This window comes from Periplaneta americana, chromosome 10 (assembly GCF_040183065.1).
Source record: "Periplaneta americana isolate PAMFEO1 chromosome 10, P.americana_PAMFEO1_priV1, whole genome shotgun sequence".
Classification (NCBI taxonomy): Eukaryota; Metazoa; Arthropoda; class Insecta; order Blattodea; family Blattidae; genus Periplaneta; species Periplaneta americana.
In genome coordinates, this window is record NC_091126.1 from 113369449 (window position 1) to 113382293 (window position 12845).

At 35.5% G+C, this 12845-nt stretch overlaps 1 protein-coding gene across 1 annotated transcript in view; it reads right to left on the reverse strand.

Moving 5' to 3' along the window:
* Positions 1-12845, reverse strand: part of Rip11 (Rab11 interacting protein) — a gene marked incomplete in the record, with an annotated part of 282858 nt that overhangs the window by 26500 nt on the left and 243513 nt on the right. Inside the window, 1 exon segment of the mRNA XM_069838058.1 lies at positions 9284-9432. Within this exon segment, the coding sequence (XP_069694159.1) occupies positions 9284-9432 (149 nt within the window).

The following is a 12845-nucleotide window of genomic DNA, read 5'->3' on the forward strand; positions in this document are numbered from 1 at the left end:
GAGTTGATAGAGCACAACTACCTCGACAACTGAACTACCAACCAATGGCACGACCATAACCAAAAACCAGGTGTAATGCATGTAAATGACGATAATGGATAGCATTTCTGCTACCGGTATTTTTAAAATTACAAACCTCATTAGACATCAGATATCTTTAATTACCTTATGTAACTTTATAAAGCAAAGAAAAGAGAACTACCATGTATAGTACACAAACACTCACTTATTGCTGATGCTGCAATTGTGAACGAAATTAACCATTTGAAATGTATGGTTCCAGAGCCTAGTGTAGAAATTCAAGAAAAAACTCTGAAAGTGATTTTGTACTCCTTCAGTCAGATGCCAATGTATTTATTTCTAGTAAATGTAAAGATTATTTTCATATTGATGCAGATGGCTATTGAATCTGCTCTTCACTGTGTCTCCAAAAATTTCTGATAATTGTATTTGCATATTTACTGATTCCATGGGAGCTTTATTTAATATAATCTCATAGACGCCAACTTTATTATTCAACTATGGAGACAAAGATGTATGGGGGGTGATCCCTATGCTCCACCCCTGACCCATTTCTAGAGGAGCTGGCGTTTTACAACTTTGGGGCTTCTATCTTGGTATGTTTACATAAACACTGCAAAATATTTAGATTCAATCTCTTTCTAGGGAGACATAGGAAATGTTAGAAGTATATGATGTACAGTTTCAGTCTTAAATGGAGAACACAGAGCAAAGAGCTGTCATTTTTTAAATTTATTTTATTGGGTTATTTTACGACGCTGTATCAACATCTAGGTTATTTAGCGTCTGAATGATATGAAAGTGATAATGCCGGTGAAATGAGTCCAGGGTCCAGCACCGAAAGTTACCCAGCATTTAAGAGGTTATTAAGTACCTACAGAAAAAAAAAAGAATGAATTCAACTCAAATCTACAGAGCCTTATGCGAGACTATAGGTGAATATGCAGTTTCATATGACGTAGTCAAACAGTGGTGTCATGAATTTAAGTGTGGTAGGGAATCATGTGAAGACACAACATGTTGGAGGACCACAAGTGAATTGTCACAACACAGAAAAAAAGTCAGTTCTTTGGGATATGGACTGAGTAATTTTTACTGATTATTTAGCAAAAGAATCTACAATCACAGGGGCTTATTATGCTAATTTAATTCCGAAATTGTGTGACAACATTAAAAGAAAGAGACAAGAAAAACTCAGCAGAGGAAACCTGTTTTACCAAAATAACGCACCCAGTCACACCTAATGGCTGCTATAGCTAAATCAGGATTTCTGTCGATCGAATACCCACTGTACTCACCAGTTCTAGCCCAGAGTGACTTCTGGCTATTCCCACAACTAAAAGAAAGAATTCGTGGAAGACAATTTTCAACAGATGAAGACGTGGCAGAAGCTGTGAATGAGTGGTTTTGCAGGGTTTGGAAAAGATTTTTTCCTGCAAGGTATACAAATGCGGTAATTAGCTTTCTTATACTTTTATGATAAATGACTCAGGGGTGGAGCATAGGGATCATCCCTCATAATGAAGGAGTTACTGTAAAGCGAAGTTTACATCTTGATACATTACTGTTTGCTGATGATCTGATCATTATTGCTAGAACAGAAAGTGATCTTCAATGTGCTACAAACAATTTAGAAAATACTGTTTCACGATTTTGATGACACTTTTAAACAAGGAACCAATTCAGAGCAGAATCTCTTTAGGTAATATTTTAAAAGAACATTAAATTTATTAAGGTTATGAGTGTAATTAATCATGTTTCTAAGCATTCTCAACTGCAGCGACATACTAGATTTAAGGTCTACAACATTTTTGGTAGACCAGTTCTTACATATGAAAGTGATGCTTGAACCATCAGGAAGACAGAGAGGAGATTAACAACAGTGGAAATTAGATTCATGAGGAGAACTGTTAGATATTTCTTTCTTGTCATCAAAGGAACAAAGATATCATCAAGGAATTACAAATGACTTGCACATACAGCAATTTAGACTGAAGTAAATCTTTCAAGTTCACAGGATGCAATCTTAACTGCCTACCCAAACAGATTCAAACATACATCCCAAGAGGTAGAACAGGCTTGGAAAGACCATAAAAATTAAGGATAGAGACTATAACAGTCAGCTAGATCAACACCTGAAATGGAATGATGATGATGATATCACATCAACTTTAAATACACATAGAAATACTCCTATTAAAAAACGAAGCAAACGCAAGAATATCCAAAAGAAAGTAACACAATCGAATCTAATTTTTACACTTTTCAAGGGACTCTGAGAAAATGGTGTAAATTGAGGGAAAGTGTAAATTATGGAAAATGATTGAGATATGCCAAGAACATTAAGGGTCGATTTCTAAAACGAGGTTTAGACCATGGCCATGGCTTTAAACCACGTTTGGATTTATAAAAAGAGGTCTTTTTCATTTTTCTGAGCTATGGCTCGAAACCATGGTCTGAAGCAGAGACCACACCTGGGGTAGGTTTAAAACCGTGGCTTCATGTACACAAGATGGAAGTAGTAGATCAGTGGATGATTATCGAAGGAAAATTTGTGTCTACGAGTACTAAATCCCCAGATTAGATTGATGATAGACACTATGGGCCATATTCATAGACATTCTTAGTGCGGGCTTCCGGTGGATGATCAGCGAACTAACGTTTTTCTTATTTATAAACCAGTGTTAGCGATATGATATGATATGAATCTTGTACAAGTAATCAGTCGATAGCCAGGGCTAGTTTAGCACGCTCGTAGTGCGGGCTAGCAAAATGTCTATGCATAGCACCCTATAAAACGACGATAATTTCAGGCGGATATTTCGATTTTCGAAGGAATCAACGCAAAATTTAGCAAGAATACTAAATAATAATCTGCAACGAAATGCAAGAGGCGGCAGGTTGACAACTTTTTTTTACACCTTCTTGTTGTTTTGAGGGCAGTAAGATATATTTTATATTAATTATACCTTTATGTCAATAAGATGATAGGTCTATAACTTAATTTTTAGTCTTTACAGTAATTTTGGACATTTTATTTAATACTCGAAAATGTTCTGGGCCTACAAGATATGAAGCAAACGTGATTTTGTCTTCTTATTTTAACTTTTATGCTACTGGGGCCAGAATTATAGACTGTGTTGGGTCAAATGAAAGCAGCCAGACACAGCAGTAAATGTAGCTTGTGAGGCACAACTCGAATGTGCCTGGGTCTATTTCTTCTGGTACAAAATACTGCTACTGGGTGGCAAGATGTGGCTACAATTACTGCTGGTAGGTGGCTAGACGTGGTGAGAGTTTGCTGTGTCGATATGTTTGTCATGGTAGGTGGCTAGACATGATGAGAGTTTGGTGTGTCAATATGTTTGTCATTTCGTTTATATATTGTAGTCAGGTTGTTATTTCTTTTAAACTGGAAGTATTTGACTTCTTTGCCTCTAGTTTCCTTGGCATAATTGTTGCATTCCGAACATGGCACAATCTGGCATTTTGTAATCTTTAAATTACACATAGGAAAACCTGTAGAAACTGTTTTTAAACATAATTCGTAATTTTACAATAATAATAGCAAGCAATAATTAGCGACAAAGCCATTAATAAACTGATACTCGTGTGTCTTTCTATTCAACGAAAAACTTTGAAGTTATTTAAATATGTTGTAAAGTTATTCTACAAAACAGCCCACTCTCAATAGACTACCTGTAAATAATAAGAATAATATTTTATTTGGAAAACATGAATTCTAGAAATTAACAATAATAATAATAATAATAATAATAATAATAATAATAATAATAATAATAATAATAATACAGAACTTAGGGGCAAGTGTCTCAAAGTTTTTGAAAAATAAAAGACATTCTAACGCTATAAATTAAGCAGGGTGGTACAAATTGCAATATCTGATAGGCAATTCGAGAGACAAATTTCACTGCACCCATCAATGTCACTTTATTTTATTTTAGAATACATTAGGGCTAAATAAAATGCCAAGGAGTTGTATACCTGGCTGCAAATTCAATTACCAAAAGGGAACTTATTGCCCATATTTACTTTTCCTTCTGATTAAGTAACAAAAAACAGGAGTAAGGTTAAGAAAATAGTATTTAAATTGGCTTACTAGCTTCCACTACACTATGCGCAAATTAGTTATTTCAGTCTAGTCTGACAGTTGTACTGCTGAGTGCTGCAAATCACAAAAGAACTAGACTACAAATGTCGCTAATGTGGCACGTCTTGTGGCCACACGTAGCTACATTTAATGCAGAAACTGAGGAGTATTTGTAGCCTCGTCTGGCCACCCATTTTGCGACAGTTACAGCAGCTTCATTTGTCACTGAAAACCAGTGACATTTACAGCTCATCTGGCTGTATCCATAGGGACTTCCAGGAACAATTGAATAGCTGCCCAGAACAAGGTTGTAATCCTAATTTCTCATAAGTTGATGACTTTTTCGTGAATAATTGTTGTTAATGATGTGCTATGTGCAGTACAATGTGTTTTTCCCAATTTTTTTAATAATTTCGTATTTGCTGGTGACAAACTTGTTCTGGGCGGTTATTCAATTTTTCTGTTATAAAAGAAGAGAATTGAATTTTTGGTGAACTGTATGAGCTACAGAAGCAAATAGAAAACTTGAGACATAAGAGATGTAAACAGTGAAAAGTATCAGACTTCTTTTGCAGAAAGAACTAGTGTCGTATTTTGTCTTGAACTGTGTGTGTGTGTGTTGGCCTTATATTTTGAGACTTTAAAGTGATTAAAATAATGTGTATGACAATTTACCTTTTTTAAATGAAATATTTAATAATCGTCATATTTAATATAGACCTGTATGTTATAAAAGTTCCAATCATTCATTACAAATCATTCTGTGTATTGATCATTGTATCCTTTGGGTCGATTTCTAAAACACGGACGAAATCGTGGTTCCAAACCTCGCCTTTTAAACTGCGATCAAGGTCTGAATCCTTATGCGATTTTTAAAACGAAGTTGAGATGCAACTTAAGAAGAAACCGAGGTTCTTGGGTTTTATATATGGCAACACAGCTAAGAATCGATTTTTATTCCTGATAAACAGTCGATATTAGAAAGAAATGAACATCGGGATTAATATTGTGACAGCTGCACCGGGGTTCGAACACGTGTCCGACAGGGCGCGTGGCAGACGAAACGTTGGTGGCTTAGGTGTGGCGGCGAGGGGAGCGTCTGGATGCTGAGAGGGTAGAGGGGTGGTGTACTACGGCGACGCAGCAAGGGAAGGAAGCAAACTGCTACGTGCAGAGTGAAGGGGGGGGGGACCTTCCCGAATCGTCCAGAAGTCCGTCGAAGTGGAAATATCCAGATTATTCATTCTGACCGCGAACTTTCTTGTAACTATGGTTTGATTATATAAAAGAGAAGACGCAAGTGAAAGTCAGTCAGCCCGTCAGTAAGCCAGTGTTGTTAAAGGCAGATTTGGACAGTAAGCGAGTTAGTCTTGTGTAGCAGTGAAGCCAGCTTCGAGACCAGAGCGTGACTTGAGTTGTGTCCGTAACTGTTGAGCCTGAAGCCCGGAGTTCGAGTCCAGTGGACCGCAGTTGGGGGACCTGAGTTCGAAGTTCAGTGGATCGTCTCTGAAGGTCTGGGGTTCGAGATTCTGTGAACGCAAGTGACTGTGCTAGAAGAACTAGCCAAGACAAACGAGCTGTGAACTGAGAACTGACAGTTCTGTGTTGTAAATAGTGCTTTGTGAATATTAGTTAAGATTAACAGTTCATTGTTGTTCGTAATAGTCCAAGTAAATTGTCATTGTCATTTGTGGAGTGCAATAACGAACGCCGTGTTGCTGTGCGGAGAGCAAATCCCATTGTTGACGGGAGTGAAACTAAATTGTAGAGAGTGATAATTATTGTTGAGATAATAAAATTTACATTGTTGTTCAGTATAAAAATAAATTTACAAAATTTTTATTGAATTGCATGAGTCACATTCTTTTGTTCTCAGCTAAGTTACTGTTATATTTACTAATTTACAGAATATGTGTCTGGCCTTAGCCTAATGCTACAACTACATCTGCTCTAGTGGGAACACCAATGCTATCACCATCATCATCACTATTATCATCACTTTCATTAACATCACCACCATCAGAACCAGCACAATTATTCTATAGATGGCTGTAGAGAATGTTCTCCACATTTTGTTCCTCATTAATGATCATATTATCATCCACGTGAACGAAATCTGTAAAGGAAGAATTTGGCTGCAAATTTCCCCAATCTGTAATCAACTTATTCTTCCTGCTCCTTTTCCTCTCCTTCTTCTGATACTTCTTGAAAGAAGGCAGTCTTCCAGGAACAGTTGATAATGGTCTATTGTTTCACATTCTTCCAGACTTTAGTCACATAATGCAGAGCATCCAGAGCTGAAATTGTCATTTAGCTTCACGTCTTTACCAATAAAGTAAGTGCTTTTTACACCAGATTTCTTCGATCAGTAATCTTGAAGAAGTGAATAATATCCAGATCTAATGGTTGTAGCTTACTGGTGCAACTGATTGGCAGAAATTCTATCTTCAATATTCCTCAAATATAATGTAGGTGGGTGGGTAGAATATTGATCAATAAAATTAAAGAAATTTTGCAGTGCTATGCACCCATTCTTGCAAGTTATTTGTTGGTTAGTAAACTGTCCAAAGACAGGTCTGGACTCCACAAGTGACACCAACAAGGCATCACTCACGAGGCAACTAGAGTCGACAGCAATTCGGAAGGCAGTAGTCTGCTAGCGTTTGTGTCAAGAGAGACAGAGAGAGCAAGGCAGCGTACAACATTGCCATATCGTACTTCACGTGCACGTGCAATACAAATAGCACAGGAGAGAATTTAAATTATCAAATGACAATAATGATCTTAGCCATTGATTACTGTAAGCATGACACCAAACAAACCCACTTTCCTTCACTAACAATATTCTTTGCACATTTCTCAATCCCACACCACATGCTTTTGCAGTCGTTTCTTGCACATTGGCAATGTTGCAGTCAGCATCAAGATGGCTGGCAGTGTTCTACTCGTCAAGGTTTCTAAAACAATTATATACCTTAAACATTATTTTCCATGCCTGCCTGTGCAATATTTGTCTTTTTACAGTATCTTTTTCCATTTATTTATTTTACACATACACAGTAAATATTAGTTTTACTTATTCAATGTATTGAAACACTCACACATGAGCAAACGAACTCTGGAAGTACTTGTTATAGACTGATTCTGATTGGTTTTTCTGTACAAGTTTGAAACGTCACATACCAGAAATGCTATGGCGCATGTAGCAGCTGACTGCCTTCTGAAATGCCGTCTAGTCTAGGCCAGGAGATAATGGGGTAAAGTGGCCAGTTCCTTTCCACCTCCATTGCATACATTGCTGACTAGTTAGTTACATTTTACAACAATCACACTTCAAATGTAAACAATGCAGATATTTTATAGACTACCTAAAAATATGGTACAGTATATGATAATGAGTGATTGGTTTTAAGTAACTTACATTATGCATCTGTTATAATGTTTATTGTTTTGATTGTCTATTATTGTTATTTAGTCAACTGTCCGAAGACAGGTGTGAACCTCGTAAGTAACACCAATAAGGCATCACTCATGAGGCAACTAGGCCAGGAGATAATGGGGTAGGGTGGTCAGTTCCTTTCCCCCTCCAAATGGCTATAAATTTTTTGCTCTAGGCAGCCATGACATTTCATTGGCTTCATATAATGTGCGTAGGGTTTTCATAATTTTGAAACAACGAGGTTTCCTGGTTGTTCTAATCACAAATGGACGCATCTTTTCAGAGGACTGAGGAACAGATTTTTTTTTGTCAATACTGAAAATATCTCGGTGTATATATTTTCCATTTTGTTCCCATAGTTCTCAATGATAAATAGTCTCTTCATTTACACTAACAGATTCCTCACAAGAAGTCTTGTGTCTTGTGCAGCATAGGATATTGTTTTTTACAATATTCAAGGCTATGACATTCTCCAGTCCAAGAGTGGCCGATATTTTCAAAATCTTTTCTCTGAGCTTTTCCCGTTAATTGGAATGCTGGAAGCTCGAACTGTTTGAAACCATTGATTTATGATTTCTTTCATCTGTTTATATACTGAATATTTCGTATATTTGCTTTTTATTTTTTTAAGCACACACTGTTGCACTCCTTCGTATTGTTTCTCTGCTCTCAGTAATGGTGTTAAGCATCAACACAAATGTCCAGTTCATTCGCGATAACCACACGTTTTTCATTAAAAGGAGTTCACTCTTTGAAGAATTTTAACTTTCTCCTCAGTAGAAAAGGCTTTTCTTTTCTCCTCCTTTTCCATTATTCACCTGGTGCATCATAATATAAAAAAATAAAAGTTTACAAATATAAAATAATTATCAAGCAGGTAGAGCTCCATTGCAACACATTCCTTGCACAGAATACCAAGATCGGTCAAAATGTTTCAAGGGCATACGACCCTTAACAGGATTTGTCTCTATGGTTCCTGCCACTGGAGGAGTCTTTCACATTCGATTGTTAATTGTTAATGATGGCAGGTTTAACTTGAAAACAAATCAGTTTGAAGACTAAATTAGCTACATTTAGTGACTGAAATAGACTGAAGTGGCTAAAAAGTATGAGTTTGCACAGTCAACACTCGCAACATTCACAAAGAAACGCAAAGAAATAGAGAACAGCTTCGCAAATGGTAAAATTAATCCCACACATTAGCGTCTAAAAACTGCGGTAGCAGGAGACATTGACATTGCCACCTTGAAGTGGTATGATGAAATGAGAGTACCGGTACTTCAACATTCCTAACAGGCCCTGTTGTGTATCAAAAGCACGTAATTTTGCCAGTGCACTTGGTAATTTGAACTTCAAAGCAAGCAACGTCTGGCTACGTTTTAAAGACATATGGGATTTACATTAATTAAAGTAGTAGACGGAGAAGAAATAACCAAACAGGGTAATCAAATGGTAAATGTTATTTCATATATGTATACTTATTTTTATCATATACTCTTTCAGAACATAAATTTGGCAGAATTGCATAACCTTTTAATACAACAATAATCCTGATATAATAATATCATTTTCTAGTCCCCAGAAGATTGTTGTATTGAGATTCGACTGTATTTCACAATGTAAACTTAAACGTGAATACAATATTAACATGAAAATTTGGAACCTTCCACTTGTGATAGTTATCATGCAGGCCTATCAATGTTGATGTTTACCTCTTTTGATTTTCCTTCAAATTTCTTTATTATATCAGGCGACAGCCTGCTTGGTGGAGTTAATTCACCACCAATGATAATTCTCTCTTCTGCGGGATGCTTCTGCTCTGTGGACGAAGCTGTATGCGACAAATCTGACAGCTTGCTGTCTGCAAGTATAAAGTCAGTAACAGTTAAATAACATGAAGTGAAATTCAGCAATTTTCGAGTGTCAGAAAAGTAATGGAAGAAAAATGTAAGTTTGGGAATTGAACTCCATCATTCAAAATACAAATCCAGCAGATTAATTCACAAATACACACAAGTTCAAGCAATACACAGTAAAGTTACCTCGCAAATAATAATAATAATAATAATAATAATAATAATAATAATAATAATGGGTGCAACTGACCATACAGAAACAAGGTTGACTAGTTAAATGCTGACATCACATCAACATGCTTCAGCAAAAGTGAATGATCATCCAACCACTAGTTATCTTAAACATATTTATATAAAAGATTTATCACCAACTGAATCAATGTTGCTGTCATGTTCATAGTTACCTTCACTACTGGGCCAGGTGAATAAATACTAAGCTCTAATTAGTAGCATTAGCTTTAGTTATCTAGCATTTAGTGCTAACAGTACTAATAGCTTAATTGTCTCTGAAAAACATTTTATTAGTCCTAACTAGCTTTAGCTGGAAAATTGTAGCTTCAGCTATGGACTTTGTCTACATTTCTCTTTCACTGCAGGTGTACTTTATCTTGGTATAAAGAGGCGACAATATCACTGTTAGTTGTTTAACATGTTTGCTAGTGTTGTGGGATTTAATCAATTAATCGATCAATTTCTGTTGTAATATTAATCGATCAAAAATATTTAATCGAATAATCGAGTCAATTAAAATTAATCGGTTGTAGTTGATGTTAATTATTATTTTGTTAATATAAACTCATACTAAAAATTCCGACAATATTTCTCTCTCGGAAATTACTTACTTAAAAGTACAACAGTACTGTTATTTTCTAACTGTAAACTAGGTAGAGTAGGGAAAATCTTAGCACAAACACTTCAGGAAGAGATGGAAATATGAGGACAGTGACCTAGTCTACCTCTATTGAAAGTTGAAACACAATGCGAAACCCTTATTAAGTTTCATGGTTTTTCAAGAAAACTTCCACCTTGTTGTCAGCTCATCTTCCTAGCATATGAAATACATACTTTTCTGGGATTCGTCCCCCTCATCCCTTTTAAAATAGCCATATCTACACTGTGTGCAAGTGAGAGCGTAACTACCTTCTTCTCTTTTTAAAATCTGGTAATTCGATTACAATAGGGCCTAGTCTTCTGTTTCGACCACTGTAGTTTTGCAGTTGCAGTTTCTGTACTGAGTTTGTATATGAAGGTTGTGTGTTTAGTTTGATAAAGAAAAAATCAGTTTTCTGTGGTTTGTGAAAAGTGTAAACTCCATTATGTCGTATGAGAATTTCAGAGGTGAAGTCCGTGAAACTTTTGGATTTAAATTGGACGATCGTGGAGAAGTGCTTGACAGAAAAAAAGTTTTTTCGTGTTTAGCGATGCAGGAAACATTGTTACTAAACGTAGAGTGACACTTAATTCGGAGCATGTGAATGCACTCACATGTTTAAAATCATGGATGAAGCAGTATTAAATAGGCGAGTCTTCACACTTCTTGTTATTTATGTTTGTTTCAAAAATTCCCGGAGAAATTGACACAATAAATTATGTCTCATAATAAATATGTTAGTAAGATCACAGAACAAAAATCGGACTTAAATAAAAAAAACTAAATGAAATACACAATAAAAAAAAAGTAAAAGCTGCATTGAAATATTTGTTTTGTAATATAACGATACAATATATACAGATATACAATATTAATTTAATACTTACGCTTACCACCGAACACAAGTTAAATTTAACAATAATTGTGCATTACAGTATTTTTAAAACATTTTTTCAACTCGATCAAAACTCGATTAATCGATTAAATTCAATAGTTAATCGATTAAATATTCTGATCGATCAACAGAACTAATGTTTGCCCCTGCTACAATTCCAGATTTCTGACGCATTATTGAAAATTGCAAAATAAAGATCCCAACTGAGCGAGTTAGTCACTTACTTGTCATTGCAGCTGGCTAATTGGCATAATTCGCCTGCAGCTGCGGCCATACACACAGTACATTCAGAAAAAAAATGATAGCCTTCCCAACTCTAAATCGTTTGTGTTGGCGTTTGCGTAAGTTTGCTTTGTTTTCATGAAAATATTATTATCAGAAAGTGGACACTAGATACGATTATAGGAAATCTCAAATGAAATTTCAGTCTATTATTAACAACTATCCTATTATTTTTAACAAGTTGCAGTTCTCAAAATTAAATGTGGAAAAGGAAAAGCTTTGAAATTCATTACCTTCAATAGCAAGAATAATCAGGAAAAACATAATCACAGAAGCAAATGAGGAAAAATTCAGAACATTAAAATCAAGTTATGAAGAAAAATGATACAACAGCCACAAGAAACAGGAAAATAATTCTGAAGCCCTGGGAAAAACAACTAGTGGATTTGTTATCAGCTCATCAAAATCCAGATGTCAATAAAATATTCCAGGTGGATTATTACTTAAATTAAATAAAGATGGAATGTGAGAAACATAGGGAAAAAGTAATTCTTTTTCTTAAATATTACATATTTATTTCCTAAATAAGTTAATTCAATACTTTTAACGTAAAAGAAACTTCCATTCTCTGTTTAGAATTCAAGATATCTCTGGTTTCACCTCCCTTTTCAAGAAATATTCAGGCATCCACTTGACATTTTCTTCATTAAACCTGTATAAATGGTAATAGTCCTCTCCTCTAGTGTTCACTCTTTCCATGTATATCTTGGTATATCACAGTAGCATAAATGCAGCATCTTAAATAAAATCTTACACAAGATACTGTAAAAATGTTAAGTCTGGTCCTAACCACTTTGAAAATTTCTAAGCTTTAGTTTATAACATCTAAATAAAGCTTGTTTCTTTTTATTGACACATTTTAAGGTTGTTTAGTCAACTGTCGGAAGACAGGTCTGAATCTTACAAGTGATACCAACGAGGCACCACTCATGAGGCAACTAAGCCAGAAGATAATGAGATAGGATGGCCAGTTCCTTTCCTCCTTCATTGTATACATCATCAACTAGCTACATATTACACTAATCAGACTTCAGATGTATACAAACAAATTGTTCTTCTCTGACACATACCATCAAGTGAGATGTACTACCTGATAATAGATGTACACTTAGCGGCAAAAAGAATGGGCCGACTCTTGGTCGATAGAAATGCTAAGTTCTATCGCGTGGTTCACTCGTGTAAACGTAACCCACTCCAAGGCATTGCTGTGGTGTCTCTTCATTGAAAGTCGTCCGTCTATAATGTAGTAAACCTTACACAAATAAATAATTAAATTAACAAAAACAAACAATTTTTTAATATATTAACAAAACAAGGTCTGTGGTGGGGACTAGTATCTCGTCCAGAAACCACCTGCCCAACAACTGCCC